Source organism: Plutella xylostella, chromosome 31 (assembly GCF_932276165.1).
Source record: "Plutella xylostella chromosome 31, ilPluXylo3.1, whole genome shotgun sequence".
NCBI lineage: Eukaryota > Metazoa > Arthropoda > Insecta > Lepidoptera > Plutellidae > Plutella > Plutella xylostella.
In genome coordinates this window covers 4,915,250-4,934,820 of record NC_064011.1, presented here as the reverse complement: position 1 = coordinate 4,934,820, position 19,571 = coordinate 4,915,250, and the positions used below count along the sequence as shown (strand labels likewise).

At 35.6% G+C, this 19,571-nt stretch overlaps 1 protein-coding gene across 3 annotated transcripts in view; it reads right to left on the bottom strand.

Annotated features, from left to right (window-relative positions):
- Window positions 1–1,380: 1,380 nt before the first annotated feature.
- LOC105384440 (heterogeneous nuclear ribonucleoprotein L) overlaps window positions 1,381–19,571 on the bottom strand; it is a 333,915-nt gene continuing 315,724 nt past the window's right edge. Inside the window, exons 7-16 of one of the 3 annotated variants that reach the window (XM_048632216.1) lie at window positions 14,649–14,735; window positions 12,116–12,195; window positions 10,731–10,826; window positions 10,148–10,258; window positions 9,765–9,886; window positions 9,253–9,403; window positions 8,612–8,730; window positions 7,895–7,983; window positions 7,284–7,422; window positions 1,381–4,745 (exon numbers count right to left, since the gene is read on the bottom strand). In XM_048632216.1, the coding sequence (XP_048488173.1) occupies window positions 4,742–4,745; window positions 7,284–7,422; window positions 7,895–7,983; window positions 8,612–8,730; window positions 9,253–9,403; window positions 9,765–9,886; window positions 10,148–10,258; window positions 10,731–10,826; window positions 12,116–12,195; window positions 14,649–14,735 (998 nt within the window). In that variant the 3' untranslated portion in view covers window positions 1,381–4,741. The remainder of the gene's footprint in view (window positions 4,746–7,283; window positions 7,423–7,894; window positions 7,984–8,611; window positions 8,731–9,252; window positions 9,404–9,764; window positions 9,887–10,147; window positions 10,259–10,730; window positions 10,827–12,115; window positions 12,196–14,648; window positions 14,736–19,571) is intronic. The other 2 variants (XM_048632217.1, XM_048632218.1) reach the window with 2 other exon arrangements.

The window sequence follows — 19,571 nt, the reverse complement described above, 5'->3', positions numbered from 1 at the left end:
CTATGTGGTATGTCATATGTGGAGTGGAGGCGGGAGATTTGTACGTAATTTTCCGCCATAGAGTACTAGTGTGTATCGCTGGCGATGGCGTCGTGGACGCGGCCTTCGATCGATGTATAAAAACCTACATTTGTTTTCCTCCCACCATACGGCTGGGTGTGGGTAGAGGCGGAAAGGTACTTATAGTAGATCGCATCCAGTGGCGTGCTTTGGGAGAGGCCTACGTCCAACAGTGGACTGCTATTATACGCTGATGAAAATGAGTGGAGTGTGAAGTGCACTCCCAGAGTGCCAATACTAACTCATATGAGTCAGGTTTCTTTTCCCCAGGCTGTACCTACATATTTACATTTATAGTGCCACAAACTTATCTGTTCCGGTGAGAGTGAACTAAATTGATCCATATCTCATTACTTACTAATTAATTGTACATTGATATGGATTAGATGGGTTTATTAAAACCTCAAGGGCAAATTACCACTACGGGCAAACTTAAAATCTTATAAAATTAAGAAATATTAGACATTTACTTGAACTGTCACCGGAACAGATAAGTTTGTGGCACTATACATTACAACTTAGTGCGTTTCATCGGTTATTATATATGCCGTTATGTTGGCAGCATTTTTAGTGTTGCCAGAAAATAGAAAATAAGCTTCCCCAAAAATTTGGTAATTTTATGTTTAATTAATTTATGTAAAGAAATAATATTTTTCTTTACTCAAGCCTTTTTTCCTACTGTCTGAATATTATGAGCAGAGTAATTGGATATTTCATATATTCCTTTAAATATTAAATTGTAGCTGCCTGACATTGAAAAATATTTAGATTTGGCTATAAAGTAGCTAAGTTGGCAACATTACAGGCTTGACAGACAGGGGAGTCAACATTACGGTATATAATATATTATAATATTCTACGAAACGCACTCTAAGGGCTATATTTCACCGGGACACCATGGCGGCGCAACCAGTCGCCGCTAACAACAAAATGTATGGAGCTCTACGGAGAGTTACTCACATGGTGTGCGTTTGGTTGCGCAACCAATCTATACATTTTGATGGTAGCGGCGACTGGTTGCGCCGCCATCGTGTCCCGGTGAAATATAGCCCTAAGTATTTGAATGAGATCTTTCGCACCTGCTCCTGTACGTCTAGTACAGGTTTTGATAGTTTTTCGAACACTATAAAAGTTTAAGTTTTCTCGCATTAAAAGTGGCGCCTCTAGCGGAAACTATCGTGAAACTTTTCAGGTTTCTTTCCACCATACCTACATACTTACAGTATACTTACCACATACTTACATTAATTACAACTTTATGAATGACATCTTCACTCCAGCTTCTGAGCAAGGCAGGGTAGGTAAAAACAAACACGTACAAATAAAAACATTCTTTATTTAGTCCGTAAATAACGTACAATTGGCAACTCAGGTGCTGCTTCTATTCAATTAAATTATCTCTCCTTACGACTAGACTGTACTTATCTACAATAATTTGAATTCGAAATAATTTAAAGAAATATTTACAAAAGTTACCCGTGCCACTACTTATTATAGATATAAGAATTTTGATAGTAATAATAACCTTGGAATATCCTCTTTTGTCATACCATTAGCTGTACCATAGCTTGAGCTTAGCCAATGAGAAAAATCTTAGTAAACTGAACGAATTTATTGAAAGAATCAAGGGTTTTTGGCATTGATACTTTGGTACCATCTATTCTCGTTGCAAAGTTAGCGTTGTGGGACTCAGATAAGCGTCCACCTTGCATCATACGCAACGGACGTATCGCATTCAGTATTATTTGTATACATATAGAAATTCACAGAAGTACGTTTCTCCATACATTTATGCGAATCCGTTTGGTCCGATAGGTACGAAGTCGAAAGGTAGACGCTTACCCTAATAGAGACGCCGAATGGTATATAAAAATATAGGTACTTATGTTTGTCAGTAGTGGGTGTGTAGAAATGAAACATTTGCTGTGTTGACATGTATTTAATGTTTATAATGTAACTACAATACCTAGTTTCAAAATAGGTAGAGTTCTAAAAATAATTAAAAATTATATTAATTAGCATGTTTTCATGTTCACAATGTCTTTTCAATAATAATTGAAATTGGCCCGGCCGTTCTGTTTGTTGAATATTATGGTGACAAAAATTAGTGTTGCCATGTCAAAAATATTAAATAACCTTTTTATTTTAAATCCTGAAAAATATTTTTTGAGACTAGCTGACAATAGCTAGTCATATGTTATATCAATATTATGTAAGTCTAAGAATAAAAATACGGCTGAGCCAAAATTCAATAGTAATGCAAGAGAGTGCAATGTTTCCAGCGAAAACCATGTTTGCTGAGTTTTTTTATGTCATAGTTAATAATGTTGGTAATATCAAATAATTCGTAAATTTATAGTATTTTTATACACTTTTTGGAATCTGATTGTAACTGATCCGTAGTGTGTATTCGTCCCCAATAGAGCTTTTAAAATAATACAATTTTATAAATATTATATTGGCCGGTAACACATTGTGTGTTATGTGTAACAAAAAATAATTTTACTATTAAACACACCACAAAATTTCAGTGCAATGTCACTACTTATATTTGGTTACAAAATTGTGACATTTTCGACAGTGTTGCCATTGTAACTTGAAATGTAGGTACTATATATTTACGAAAAATCTGTGATGTTAATGAGATATGGGATTAAATGTAACTGGATTGAGTTGACAGATTGAATTAAATGTAAACAAGAAAGGACACGGACGAGGAACATGTTGCAATTATTATAACTACTTATAGGTATTTTTTTTCCTTTGCAAACTTCCTATAAAGTGTCCCATCTAGTTACATTATACCTTAATTTGATGTATATAAGTGGGAGTAGCTAAAGAAAAATTCACACCGAAAAGACCCGAAGATTCTAGATTAAACAAAAAACATTTCATAAACTATTAAACATATTTTTTTTAACACAAAACAATTTTAAGCTAGGTATCACGACATTTATTTCTAATCGCTATACACAAAATATCATCGAAAATATGTCTAGGGAAAAAGATATGCATCTATTTTATTTGATAATATTTATTTATTTATATTAGACCGCTAGTTTAGCTGGTTTCTCACTGATTAGGCATATCTATGAAAGGAGTTTTCTCGACTAAGCAGTTCCAAAGATTTAGGTACGCTAAGACAAAAAGGTCACACACATATACCTAAGTATATTTATAATCTAGATTTAGGAAATTAAAGAACAAGTCTTAAAATATCTTTTCTGGTGTTTCCAATAATTGTATTCAAGAACTATATTAAATTCATGGCGGATTCATTTCATTAGGATGATATAAAAGATTATATTTATATATTTTGAGGAATTTATAATTGATATTATCATTAACACATTCCATAGTAATATGACTTTTTCGTTTTTATCATCCTAGTGACAAGCTTTGTTCCAAGCATCAACTTCGCTAGAATTTTAAATATTTTTATCGTATTTTAAGAAAATTTATAGAAAAACGGTTGTTGTTTTCTTTACTAATTCAATATAATTGACATTTGCTGAATCTTACTACTAGCTAGAGTGCTAAAGCTATTTATTTTCTTACATTTAGATATTTTTTGGTTCTTAAATGATGATTTTTTAGTTTTAAATGGTCAAAGAATTTGTTATACAATTTATTATAAGATACAGTAAATCAGAACGACTATATGTATATGACATAAATAATAATGAAAAAAAAACTCTACACTCATGCAAAGAAACATGTACACTCTATGCGTGTTTAAATTAAAGTAAAATCTGATTTTTTTCCTTTACTTGCTACTATGGTAAAAGATCTTAAAATTAACTTAAAATGAAACTCAAATGTTATTAACTTCTCTTAACATTTCTTTATTTCTTGTACATTTCACAACTGTCATTTCGTTTTAACTACAACCAGATAATTAAAAAATAATCAAAAATCCGTAATATTAAGATCATAAGAATTTCAAATCATGGAAATTATATATCCATGTAAAAACTGGGATGATATTTCATTTAATTTTTTAAAAACAGGATGTAAAAAAAACAATGAATTTCCATAACACCTAAGTCAATTATTTCTAAAAAACATACTTAAAAATGGGAAAAGTCAGTACCATTCTCAATGCTCAAGAATGAAAGTCAAATAAATGATTACATAATAGTTAATAATTATAGAACAACGTTTTGAAAGAAATTTACATCGACACAGGCTTTGAAAATGGCACTGGGTATCTAGTCTAGGTTCAATTATTAAAAATGGGAATATTACTTAAACAATAAACCTACTAAGGTTTTAGACACAAATAATAAAGAAAAAAAAACAAAATGCATACACATAATATGCAAAAAGGCGTGGCCTCACGAAAAAAAAAACACAAGATAAAGAAAAAAAACTTGGAAATGTTTATGTGTTGTAACATGAACAAACAATGTACCTACCGTGTCTAAAAAGTTAATATTAAAAACTAAATGTTAATGTCTTTCTATGCGTGATAAAGATCACATTGTAATTAATAGTAATTAAGTAAGGAATTATAATGTTGCCATCGCGTCTTGAAATAAAAAGTCCCGACTCTGCTTGTGTGTTGGAAAGTATTTTTGCAATGGCAACCCCCGCCCACTTTTTTTGACGTTTTTCTGTGTGTGTTGTATGTCGTCCATCTTGATATGTGTGTTTTTGTGTTTGCGCCGCCCCATCGTCGTTAACTAGAAGCAGAGAGTATAAATTGAGTGCATTGTATCTTAAACTTTACCTAATATGTATACGGGGGTATGTGTCTTAAAGTATATAAATTGGGGTTGAAGTAGCTACGTTTTCAACGAATTTGTGTTCAATGTTGCCGGTAAGCTTTTACAGTTGTTATATGTATACCTAATGGTGAGATACAGAAAAAAAAAACAAAAAAAACTTGAGCAAACATGATTAGAAGAAAAGTATAGTCCGACATTTTGATGAGAGATCGGTAGTATTTTTGAAGAAGAAATATTACATTTACCGCTGTGATATGTAGATTCTCTAGTAAAACACAAAGTTGAATAATATATTGAACGCTACACAAATTGACATCATATTGACAGGACGAGTTTGCACGATCGACCACAGCGGTGTGTCAAAAATATTTCGTGTTTTTTTTACACCTAATTATTTCCTACTATAATATAGCGTTGAGTACAAATATCTATTTTAAGCTAAAAAGCTTTTTTTTATTAATAAATACAAAGCTTTAACGCTGTGATCGATCGTAGAATATATATATATATATATATATATATATATATATTTATTTCACTTTATATATTTTCCTTTTTACACATAATATCTACAATGACAAGTAGAGTTTTTAAAATTGACAATTATATTAGCAATCAGACTAACTTATGCCTATGACACACATATTATGCCACATTTTATACAACAGTAATATTATTATTGACTATTTAAGGATAAAATCCTTCTTCTTACACCTATCAACAGGACATTCTTAGAAAGTTTTATTTCGATTTTACAAATTGTCTATCTATGCTGAAGACTCTATACACATATGTGGCAAAATAATAATAAGATATACGTAATAATTATGTACAATATTATAGAACGCTTGTACGATAAGTATATTATTACGTAACATATTCATCATACTGTGTTATTCTAGATCCTCTTTTATAAACTTTGGCTTATTATTTGGCTTAGACGGGGATAAAATATATTTATATTCAAAGAACGAATGCCAATAAGAACGAGACACCCAAAGTTTTTAAAAAGATTTCCGCTTATACATGAGTTAATAGTTTATAGAGTTTTCCGAAAATAAACTTATACACGGAGAGTTAAGGATTTCCAAAATTATTAACGAATCGGTCAGTTTTTTGCTCTCATTTACCGACTTTATCCAATTTCAGGGCAAAGTACTTACATAATATATTTTATTTTATTTGTTCATGCATACAAAATACTTAAATAAAATATTTCATGAATCGTCATTTTTAAGGTGTTTCACTGTGGCAACACTGATTATGAAACTTGGGTTCATATCCGTTTTACAATCGATAGTACGGTCAGGTGCAGAGAAACCTGACCCCCCTCTCATAGTAACAATCCTTCTGATCAGGTCAGGTCAGGTTTCTCCGCCCCTTACTACGATTTGATCATTTTTTTTTCTAATTTATATTTTTTTAAGTTTGGGTTTGACATATAATATTGTGTGGATAATCTTGTGTGGTATATTTATTATTTTATTAAGACATTTAATGATGATGTTTATTTAGGTACATGGCGATTTAATACACTAACAAGTAAGTGATAGAGTAATAGCATGAAATGAATGAGCAAAAAACTAACCGACAGTATTTTCTATGGTCCCTACAGTGAAAGTATTATTAAAAATATAAGTTTTTTAAATATTATTAAGACGTATTAAAATACATAAATAGCGTTCGAGAAGAGTAAAACTTTAAAAACTTCAGTCAAGTCACCACAAGTGGCCATTTTACGATATTGTAAGTAGGCTGCAGTTAAGTAGTACCTATATATATTTTTATATTAATTAAAAAGCCTTCTTCAGAATTGTTTTGTCTTGCTGACTGTACAAATGTACATAGCTTTTTTAAATACGCCTCGTTAGTCAATAACAAGGCATTTATTATAAATACAATTTGATTGAAACATCCTAAAGCCAAATACTAAGTGTAAATAAACTTTTTGATTAAAAACTTTTTAAATAAAATATGAAACAACAATAAACTTCTTTTCAATCATTCAACTAGGGAAATTTGTGCAGTAAAATTTTAAAACTTATTTATAGGTACAGTATGATTAAAATCAATCACATACTTAATATTTTACAAATTTAAACATTTAAATTGAGAAATACCTAATAACATTACGGTAACAATACAAACGAAAAAACTTAAGTCTATATCTACACAAAACCGAAGGCATGACAAAAATTTGACACTATTACAAAACAATCTATATCTGTCAAAAGCCAAAACCTTCGCGGTCGAACAACAACAAAAAAAAAACAGCAACCAAAACAAATCTAAACCCCAAACTGGCATAACAGACTAATAAAAGCACAACAAAGAAAGAAAAAAGTCAAAATTGTCTTTTAAACTTTTTGGTCCATCCGTCCCAATCTTTACCACCTCATTTTTCTTTTCACAATGTCTTTTCACTGCTGGCAACCCGCGCAACGGTTTCTTCGCTATTCTAAATTTAAAATTTTAAACGGTTTAAATGCTTACTAATACTCGTTTTCGTCGATGCCGTTGTTTTGTCTCTGGCTGGGGTCCTGTGAGTTCTTGCCCGGCTGCTGCCCCTTGCCTTGGCCGATTTGTCGCGACGACGAGAAACACAGCTTCATTACGAACGGGAATTTCGCACCTGGAATTTATTTTGTTTTATTTTAATAAGCGATAGGTACAGAGGGAAGTTTTGTCAAGCAGTGAGCGGTTACTGGCTAAATGTGAATGAAGGGGTAAAGAATTATACAATAGGAGTAAATCTTATTGGAAAAATATACGAAATAAAAAAGAATCTACTACTAAACCAACATTAGAATAAAATAAAAAATGTATTTTATGCTTAAAGAATCACTACCATAAAAACAACAAAAATTAAATTAAATTGCAAATATAAGCCCTAAATACAAACTCTATATAAATAATTATTATGGCCAAGATGATGACGCTAAATCTATGAAGGTATGGTGCACAAAAAGAGCCTCATCCTAGGCATTCAGTAACTTGACGCTAATTTGACTGGCCAATCCTTTCACCACGGCGCACGGTGACAAAGCCTAATGTTTTTCATGAATAATTAATTATATAAGAAGAAGAAAAAGACTAAGACTCACCAGGATGCTGAATGGTGGCGTGGTTGCAGGCCATGATCGCCATCACCGACTGCGATATGTTCTGGAACTCCATTAGACCGGACGATGATCTGGAATACGAGACAATTTTGTTTTTCATTTCAGTATTATCTACTATCTGAATGATCTATATTGTATGTGTAGGTATATTATGTCAGTGGGAACGTAACTGCGAAAATAAAGTACAGTGAAACCTGGTTAAGTGAGAATTCAAATCAAGGTAGTATACTAGCTGTCTTGGTAATATTTTTCAATGGAAATAACTAATTCCAGCTATAGTGAGTCCCAGATGTGGAGGTTACCCACTTATCCAAGTTTCACTGGACTAGGCAATATACATTCAGAATAAATTAAGGTATGGTTAGTTTTTGCGATAAAATCATGGTAACTCAGGACTGGTAATGGTAACTATTGGCCTGTACAATTACTTAATTATGCTAGTTATATTGTCAACATTACCGTTCGCTTTTCAGCGGGAACTTGCTGATGGTGTGTGGCGGCGCCACGCCGTCCCAGAATACCTTCAGCTGGGCGTTCTATATTAGCGTGAGGATCCATTGATGCGCTGCGTTCTTGCATAGCATCTTCAATGGGGTATTGTGAAAAATATATGGCCACTACAATGCTGCGACGACGCAACGCACCCTTAGCCTAAATGTGATGATTAGCCTAAAAGAATAGTGATATTGTCGTCATTACCGTTCGCTCTTGAGCGGGAACTTGCTGATGGTGTGCGGCGGCGCCACGCCGTAGTCCTGGAACACCTGCAGCAGCTGCTCGTCCGACACGTCCGGCGGCGTGTTGAAGAAGTGGAGCACCTGGAGAGAGAAACGTACTCTATTAGACATCATCATTGACCTCAACTTCTACCGTTAGGGCTTTTTAAAAAAAAACAGAATACGCCGTCTCGTCGTTCCATACTCTCGTTATCTCATATTATTGAACACCTGCTTAGGGCTCCCACAAATAAACACGATACGACGTCGCGTAGTGCCATTCAGTAGCTCCCTCCCAACGCCTGCGAGTGGAAAGGAGAAGTTTGTACAACGCGACTATCCAGTATAATATAATATATCTATGGATGCGACGTCGTATCATATATCATATCGTGTTTATACGTGAGAGCCCTTAAAAATGATTGTTAAAGTATTTGTAGCTTTATTGGCTACCGCATCGTCCTTGATACCATAGAAAATGGATTGTCGTATTGGCAAACGTCAACGTCAGCCATTGCTCATATAGATCTGGACATATATAAACATAGCAAACGAATGCAATTCACTCCAGGACAACCAAAATGGCATCAAAGTTCTGTTTTTATTGCCAATCACGACACGTACCTTAGACGGAGGCTGTATCCTGTTCTTGTGTATGGAGGCGGGCGTGAGGAAGCGGTTGTTCTTGTTGCCGACGTAGTCCTTGAACGAGGGGCTCTTGTCCGGTAGAGGGTACGGGTTCATCACCTCGGATAGGTACGCTTGTTTTGAGAACCTGGAAAAGAAATAATATACTTTTTTAGGTCACTGAAAATTTTACCATTATTATCAAGTACCAGATACAAGATTCTCTAAAATTTGATTGTGCTTATAAAAAAACGTCTGTATAAAGTAAGACAAAGAGAAGTTTTAATATAATATGTTTCAAATTTCCAAAAGTCGTAAAACAAATGTTGGTCAGAATGACCCTTTGAGTCTTTCATCTTACTTTTGCAAGATCCTATAAGATGTATAGGCTACCATAGCTTACTTAATTAGTAAAATAATAATTGTCTTTATTCAAATTCAACAGACACAACAAAGTGTTTAAAACAAAACAATTACATCATCTAAATATACAAAAGTACAACACTCACGCCAGCGTCAGCGTGTAGTCTCCGACCGTCACATTGTTGAGGTTCTGCACACATCTCTCAACAGACACCGCGTCACCCATTTGAACCATCGCCGTACCTTCTTTTGTCTTCAGGAACTTTATCTGTTGGCAACATCAGTAAAATGATAAAATCCCTTGGCTATGTCAAGAAGAGTGAACATAAGTTCAAAGATACTCTTTTACGTCAAAACGCTTAGGCAATTTTTATGACATTTGGCATGTAGTAAGCTGACACCCTAGATTACAGGCCATCCACATACATGCTAACTTTCGTGCCGTAAGTCCCACGGGAAACAGGACAAAACTTGCGGGAAAAAGTAGTAAATCAACATTAAAATATACAAAAACGATAGTACAACTCACTCTGACAACGTTTCCGTATAGGCAGCACAAGTTGAAGAGCCGGTCCGCGTTCACAGTCTGCGGGTCGAGGCCGTACACCATCATCACCGCGCCTTGCTGCGGGGGCCCGCCCTGTAGCCAGGAGAGGACAATAGTAAGCGAGGTCTAATGATTTTAAAGCTTTTCTTCGATAGAGCAAAGCTAACTTATTTTTTGTGTGAAGTTAGTTTTTTTTTTATTAAATAAGGATCTTCCGAAAACAAATATGGTACTGAGGATATTAGGAGATAATTTCTTCCACATAAAAAAATATATAATAAAGTTGTTATGTTGTTGTGTGTGAAATAATGTACGGATGGTGACAAGAATAGTGCAACAGCCGCTAATCTGACTAACCAATCCTTTCGCATTGGTGCAGCTAGAAGGATACCTTCTTATAAATCTGATTAGAAGCTAAATGAACGCACGCAGGTGCCGCGTTGTCGTCTGCTATGAAAAATCATCGTGTTGCCCTGCTAGCGACTTGATCTGAACGCACTCAAACAAGTCGACTATAGAGACCTTCTTTCACCTCGGTGACTAACAACTGCAAAGACCACCTCACCTGGTTCTGCGGCGGCATGCCCGGGTGGTGCATGGGCGGCGGCGGCGCGAAGCCCTCCCCGCCGTAGCCTTCGGGACCGTAGCCGCGCCCGTCTCGCTGGAACATGGTGTAACATTGGTTCTTTAGTAAATCCGTTGCTTTTGTTCATCAAGTGTTCATTATAATGTTGACGGTTATATTGTTAGTGGTTAGTGAGACATACTGCTATGTCGAAGGTCCCGGGTTCGATTCTTGGCCGGGGCATGCATTTGTTTTAAAACAGATATTTGTACTCGGGTGTAGGGTGTTAATATATCTATCTATGTATTTATCTGTGTAGATAATAAATTATATCAGCTGTCCGATACCCTAATTACAGGTTCTATCTAATTTCGGGTAAGATGGCGGGTATGAGTGTTCGTTTCAAATTAGAAAGAGTTACAGCAACTGGATATTTTCTTATTAGATCTGATTTTTATTGTTCTATAATTCTTTTTACAAACGCGAATGCAACGATGGTAGCAAAATTGTACAGCCCTTATTTATAAATAATGCTTTTTAAATTAACTTGCTTAATTGGACTCATCGTCTTCAATTATTCAGTTTAGCAATCTGCTTAAACCCCTTGAAAGGCTTTAAAGCGAAAATCCAGGCAAGAATTTTATAATCCCCAAGAATTATATTTTAATTAGCTGTAGTAATTCTTTATTCATCCACGAAATGAATAATTGGGACCCAATTATCGAAAGTACGAAATTCAATAAAATAACCATTAAATTAAAATGGCGAACGCAAATAATCATGAACTCGTGACTCGTAGATAAATAAAATAAAATATTGCAATGTTTTAACATTAAACATCTTTTTTCCAATTGGATTTATTATCTCGCCGATACGAGTATGAGCGTTCAATAGAGTTTGAACCTCATGAATTGGTAAAAAAAAAAACAACTTTTATTATATTTTTATTACATTGATTTGTGTTAGGTATATTGTGAATAAACGTTTTCATAAACGATTAGAAAAGTAATTCGAATTAACGAGCTGAGTCACACCCTTTCGGCTTACCATACTACTTTTGTAGCACTACTTTTGTACAGGGTGTTGCAAAATTGGTATACTAAGCCGAATCCTACATGTGCAGCATGTTATAACTAAGCCCGAAACTGAAATCAGAATTTGGAAATTCGCGGAAAAAAATATTGCTTCTCCATAGTAAAAAGTCACGTGACCTACTAAGTTTCTATGGAAAATGAATATTTTTTTTTCACGAATTTTGAAATTCTGATTTCAGTTTCGGGCTTAGATATACCATGCTGCACATGCTGGTTTCGGCTTAGTATACCCTTTTTGCCACACCCTGTATATGCGAATCGTGTGTGTGAGAGAATTTGTCAGCAGCTTACCGGATGGTGCGGCGGCGGCGGACCATGTCTCTCCTTCAGCATGCCCGGGGGCGGGGGACCGCCACTACCAAAGTCCATATCTATAAGTTGAAAAAATCAAAAATGTATTCATACATTTCTTAACCATTTACAGAAGGCCTAGCGCGGGCTTAATTCAATTTGTTAAAGTACGAAATGCGGGATCCATATCTCCATTTTCCATAGCCTTTAAGGTAAGCGTCCACCTTTTGGCATCTTTCACACCGGACGCATCGCATTCAGTATTCTCTGTATAGGGTGTTCCAAAATTGGTATACTAAGCCGAAACCTACATGTGCAGCATGGTATATCTAAGCCCGAAACTGAAATCAGAATTTGGAAATTCGCAAAAGAAAATTTATTTTCCATAGTATTCACCAAAGGTTAACTGGTAGAAAATGCTGCTAGCATTAAGTTCGCCTTTGTAACAATTTATTTTGTTCAATAAAGAGTTTAATAATAATAATAAAAAGTCACGTGACCAACAAAGTTTCCATGGAAAATGAATTTTTTTTTTTTCGCGAATTTCCAAATTCTGATTTCAGTTTCGGGCTTAGATATACCATGCTGCACATGTAGGTTTCGGCTTAGTATACCAATTTTGCAACACCTTGTAGAAATTCACACAAGTGCGTCCACTTCATCGGCATTGCTAACTTCGATTCTCCATACATTTATGGCAATCCGTTTGATACGATACGCACGAAACCGATAGGTGGAAGCTTACCATTAAGGTCATGCAATGGTAGGTGTGCTGTTAAGTTATGGGGCAAAATCAATTGGGAAATGGCAGGCTTTACTGATCATTATACTGATATGTAGGTACTTCTCTCTCTCTCTCTCTCTCTCTCAGCCTTCTGTAGTCCACTGTTGGACATAAGCCTCTCCTAACGATCGCCACCCCAAACGGTCACCCGCCATCTGCATCCAGCGGCTTCCCGCTACCTTCCGCAGATCATCAGACCAACGGGTTGGGGGGCGACCGACACGGCGTTTGCCGACACGGGGTCTCCACTCCAGAACCTTTGTACTCCAGCGGTCGTCGGCATGTAGGTACTTAATAATATCAAAAGGCATGAACAGTTGCAGACATTTAAAAATATCCTAGTTACAGCTAAGATTGATCAACTGTAGATAGAATTCTGGTATCGTTAATGCTATAGTTTTTCTACTTGTTAAAAATATATCAACTTCAATGCATTAAATCTTATATTTTTGTATCAAAACACCTATTTAATATCAAAGGAAGGAGGTTACAGAGGGAAACATGCATTCTGTGGAGGTTTTATTAGAAATGAAAGTCAGTTTGTTTTGTGTTCAGAAATGTTTTATTAAAATAGTGTAGATACAAAGAGATTGTCGGTTGTTTTGAATTGTTCAGAATGTTGTAGAAGGTAATCCATAAAAGTGAAATATCCTGGTTTTCACATTGTACTTTTCATTCAGAAAATATGTAGAGAAATTCGTAAAAAAAAGTCAGAAATTTTCAAAATGAAAGCCAAGATAATGTCAATAGTGTACATAGTGATACTGTTAATGGGTGCAGAGCTGTGGTAAATATAATGTAAATATTAAAAGGACTGTAATTATGTAGAAGGACTGTAATATTTAGTTGTACTACTTCACTACTTCACTGTCAAATCGTACCTCTAAAATTGATTGTTAACATTTTACTTAAATTTCTTTTCCGTATAGCATTTAATGTTTTACAAAAGGCCTTTAGAATCGTCTCCAATGAGATGACTTGATTTAAGTGTCATACCACAACTCTGCACCATGCTACCTCACTATCAATTAAATAATGTGCTAAGTATTCATGGAATATCTGATGTACGTAGGTATACAAAAATATGTTCCACTCATACGTAGGTGCATAAAATAAGGCTATGTAAGAGTATAACTGATTTATTATTATCTGTTGTAAGTGTAAAAGTAAAACATAAATAAATGCATACATTATATACTGTACAATATAATTGTAAAAGTAATCGGTAAATTTTATTATAGGTAATAATATATAAATATATGAATGAATTATGTAGGTAAAAATATGTTTACAGCTTTCTGTAGATTAGTAGGATCACAACATCAAGGTTACATCTTCTAAAACTATGGTTAAACACTCATTTTTCCACATTAACAGACATGCCGATGTATTCTAGAACACTGTATCTATAACTACAATATTATTGTTAACTCACAATCACACCAAGTCACTAAATACACTAAATATATAAAGTTATTTCTTTTAACAATTTAGGATTTACTCAAACATTACATTGATGCTTTCAACAATTAGGTATAAAATCTTAGTTTATTTACCTCAGTGTCTCAAAAATCCAAAAAAACTTATAAACAAAAAACTGTGACAAACATGAACGATTAAAATCACTTTTTTTTTCGCTGACAACTCAGAACTGTCATTTTGAGACACTAGTCACATTCCAAAATGGCGGACCATTTTCCCACTTCCGTTTTAATCAAAAGTAGCATCTAAAACAATATGAATACAAACCATTTTGTCCCTGATCACAGGAATGCTGGCTGCATGTGTCTTCACTGCAGGTTTTCGTGACAGGTTGGTTTTTCACCGTGGCGGCATCTGCCAATATTATATTCTGTTTCATCACTTTTCACCTTAGAAGGGTCAGCTGAAAATCAACGCTGTGCCCTTATTGTCTACAGCACATGCTGAGCTGGAGACTTTTTCACGCTCTGTACGGCAACCTGTTGTGTTATTGTTTGTTTTGTATTGTATTTCTTTCTATAATTTTTTGTTGTTGTAGTTGTTAGTGTGTCAATAATAATGTGTCTTCATTTTCTGTATTTTGCATCCAATGTGGCAGCCACGTTTCTTTTTTGATCTGTCATATTCTATCTGTGTGTATTTTAGCGTAGAAGATTGTGCTTTGCGGTTGTGTTTCCTTACATAATTGTGCAAATTAATAATCTTTAGGTGTAATCCAGTGTTTAAACATCAGCAAGTGGAGTAGAGTAAACATCAATAAATTTATAACCATTTTATAGAAAAATATAGAAAAATTAAAACTCATGTCCAATAAACCTACTCCATTTTCAGTAATTCGCATAATTACTCGTAAATTTCCAACGATCGATGCTACATTTAACAAAATATAAAAGCTTTTAGTAGGCAAATAATTTCGAAACTTTATATTTTTCCAGTTCATATTTTTTCCACAGATGAGGATATAGAGAGCAGGATCAAGAAGGCGAAGGCTGCGTTTGCCCAGCTCAAACCTGTTTGGGACTCAAATGTGCTCACAAGGCGGATAAAAATCTCCCTCTTCGACTCCATCGTGAAGTCCGTATTGCTCTTTGGTTGCGAAACGTGGAGAGTGACGAAAGGGCTGACGAACAAACTGCAAGTGTTCGTCAATAAGTCCCTAAGATCGATCCTGCGCGTTTTCTGGCCGAAGACAATACGTAACGAAGATCTGTGGAAGCTGTGCCGACAATCTCCCATCGGCAAGGAAATTGCGAAGCGAAAGTGGAGATGGATTGGGCACACTGTACGAAGAGGAGCTACGAATGCCGCAAACGTAGCTTTTGACTGGAGGCCACCAAATGGCAAGCGCTCCCGTGGACGCCCTGTCCAGACATGGCGCCGAAGCGTCGAAAACGAGCTGCGAGCCGCTGGACTAAGCTGGAGCGAGGCCAAAAGTACAGCCGAAGATAGGCGGAAGTGGCGGACGTTAGTGGAGACCCTCTGCACCTCTGGGGTGCCATAGGAACAACAACAACATTTTTCCCACTAGCTTTTTCCGCGTTTTTCGTTCTGCCTTAAAACGTTTTCCCTTGGGAATTCCGCGATAAAAGGTCTATATCTTAATCCAGGGTGTCAGCTTACTCCATGATAATTTTCATAAACATTGGTCCAGCCGTTTTATCAGCGGCTGCAGTCCGCCAAGCAGACGGACTTCAAGTCCTTCCGTCTTCGGGTTCCCGCCGACCAGCAGAAGGTTCTACTGAACAAGGACTTCTGGCCTGCGGGAATCGTTTTCCGTCACTACAGGGAGGCGAAAAAGACTATTAAATCCCCTGCTATTAATAGTGCTAGAGTTTAAGTTAGTTAAATTTTATAATTATGTTATTTTATTTATTATTTTGTATGATTTAAAATGTATGTGTTTAGTTTATAATATGGGCCACTGATGCCTGAAATAAAGGTTTATTATTATTATTATTATTATTATTTATCGTTAAAGATACCTACAAAAATATCCGCAGCGAAAGCGAAGAGATAAACAAGTCACGAAGGCAAAATATAAACACCCTGTCTGTATACATCCACAAGTCCAGAATCAGGACAATCTATATTCAGGGCTCAGCTAAGTGTTTAAAAGCACATCCTGTATGGGTATAATTGGTTGAAAGCCATCAATTAGCCGACATCGGCCCGGCAATTAATCAAGATGGACCTAGATCGGATAGCCTGTTTTTAATGTAATTTACCATGTGTAATTTAAGTTGAGGTGATTTGAATCGAACATTTTGGGCCTATTTCACAATGTCTAGTTAGTAGCTACCTGTGGGATAAAATACATGCTGTCACTGTCTTAAAAAATAATAAAAGAGAGTGACAGCACGTCTTTTACCTAACAGGTAGCCACTAACCATACATTGTGTAACAGAGCCTTAGAATATTGAGGTCAATTCAGAAATAAATATGTTCCAAAAGTTTGTAAGTAAGCTTTAAAATACTCATACATATATTTAAAAGTGGCTAAGCTTGCAACACTATCCTGCAAGCCTTTACTCATTGGTGTGTAACAATAACCCTTTAAACAGTACTACCTACAGTAATATCTAAATCAAATTATAGCCCTACAACAATAAGTATGTCTCCCGTATTAGCGGACCCTATGTATACAGGAGGGGGTTTGAGGGCCTATAACTAGATTACATCGATTCCATTCCAGTAAAAGGGGGCACCATTACACTATCGCATAGGTACCACTATCTACTAGTTTAAACCGCTTACTCCCGGTGACCCATTGGTAAAACAGACACAATAGTTTTTGAAGTATAATATAATATATGGGGACATCTCTTACACGGCCATCCAACCCCAAACTAGGCAGAATTGTCTCTGATTTCTCTGGATGTGAGTATCAATCGAATTTGATACATAGAAAATTCCAGTCTAAAAAACCCGAAAACATGAATGCACTGTCAAAATGTTGAGAGCAAGTACATTTCTGTAATTGGGTTTATAATTTTATCAAGTAAATAAAGCTATAATGTTCTAAAAATACCAATGCTCAATTTTAGCACTGCCCCGAAAACAAGTATGCACTGTCAAAAACAAAATACAAAAATATGTAATCCATTTTACCTAGGCTGAATTTTAACACGACTACAGCAAAGTAAAAAGATTATTAACCTATAAATTCAAGTGAAACCTAAACAATCTTTCGTCTTTCCCCGCTTTGGCAGTAAATGTACTAAAAACCCATATAGATAGGCACGATAAAAAAACTTTTTTTTTCTAAAATGAAGTTACAGCCGAGAGAACGTTTTCGATATGAAAAACGGAAAATGGCTGTATATTTTTTAGTGTTTTTTCCACTGCAGGTGGTCAGTGGTCACTCTAGGGAAGATTAGGAGTGCTGTTGCGTCAACAACGACTCTATCTTGTCGTATTATACGTGCCGATTCCATGACCGCTCTCGTTCGTTCGTTTTTAACCCCTGACAAAAAAGACGGGTGTTATACGTTTAACGTGCCAAACTGTCTGTGGTAGTACAGCTCCCTAACGGCTGAACCGATTTTCGATTACTATTTTTTGGGCTATAGCTATCTAATGGGACCTAAAGTTTTCTTAACCATAGCCATATTTTTGACCTGTTGAATCTCGGGGGTTTTTAACGTTGTCATTATTGCCAAGCTAGTGTAAACCTCGGGCCGAGGCCGTACTGTGAACCATTTTGCGTCTGCATCTGTGCCTTTAATTTTTATGGGACCCACGGCCTTCTGGTAAGGGTTCCGTGGTAGAAATGTGGGAACCATAAATAAATAATATAAATAGGTGGGGACATCTGACACACGGCCATCCGACCCCAAGCTAGGCAGAACCAGTGTTATGGGTCTCGGACAGCTGATATATCTACACAAATACATAGATAGATAGATACTAAATATAAATATCAACACCCAAGACCCGAGTACAAATATCTGTCTTTAAACAAATATCTGCCCCAGCCGGGAATCGAACCCGGGACCTTCGGCATAGCAGTCAGGGCCACTAACCACTACGCCATTCGACCGTCAACCATGACCCCTTTCAGTGCTAAAGAAGCCTAAAGTGTCTGCCCACCCATCGGTATCGTAAGTATCGGACCAAACGGATTGTCGTAAATGCATGGAGAAACGGCTTCGGCAATGCCCATGAAGTGGAAGCACTTGTGTGAGTTTCTATACAAAGAATACTGAATGCGATGCGTGCGTTGCGCACGAAGCCAAAACGTGGACGCTTACCTTAAAATTATATTATCTTTGTTTAGATGTGGAACCACAACGATAAAAAATAGCACCCTCAGTTTTTATTTTTTCTTTTCATAGGTAAAGTACCGACGAACGAAACGACGAGGTGCTTTTTTGATTATTTATTTTGAAGTTTTTTTGACGCTCAATCGCGCCGCTGCAGCTATTTTTGCACCTTTAGTTTTTTAATACACTCGCAAGCAATGAAGTATTTAATGAATACATATATTTTTTGAATTGAATGAATATATTTAATACACTAGAAGCAAAAAGTTCTAGTGAAAATAGCACTAGATTACTCCAAAAGGAAAAGGCTATCTTAATGACGCTCTTGCAATATTGAAGTACGTACATCGCATCAGAAAAATCAGAATTCTATCGTACCATCACCAACAATGATTACATACATTAAAGTCTGTTTTTTAATCTCATATACTAAAATGTCAGAATCTGAGCGGTTCAAAAACAGTCGATTGTCCCGCGATTAAGTGACGTATCGTTCTATTGGCGGGACAATCGACTGTTGATGAACCGTTCAGAATATGTCGTATCTGAAATTAAAAAACAGACTTTAGCAATTAACAATCCATAACAAGAATCGTCGTTCGCCTGTCAAACATCTGTCAGATCCATACAAGTTACATCAGTATTGCTAAAGTATTGTTAATTGCTAATATTCGGTGGTGGTAACCGCACAGGTTTCCTCACGATGTTTTCCTTCACCACGAAGAGCTTTTAAACAATTTCTAAAGCATGTATTTTCAGTGTTTTCATTCATGCATTATTACCGGCGATCTTTTATGCATGCGACGTGAGCTGTGGGCGGCGAAAATTTATAGATTTAATTCCAAGAGGTGTTTTAATTCATAATTTAACAGGGTTTCCCGCTTTAATTTCATATTTAGCAGGATAATTTTCTTTGTGAATCCGAGAG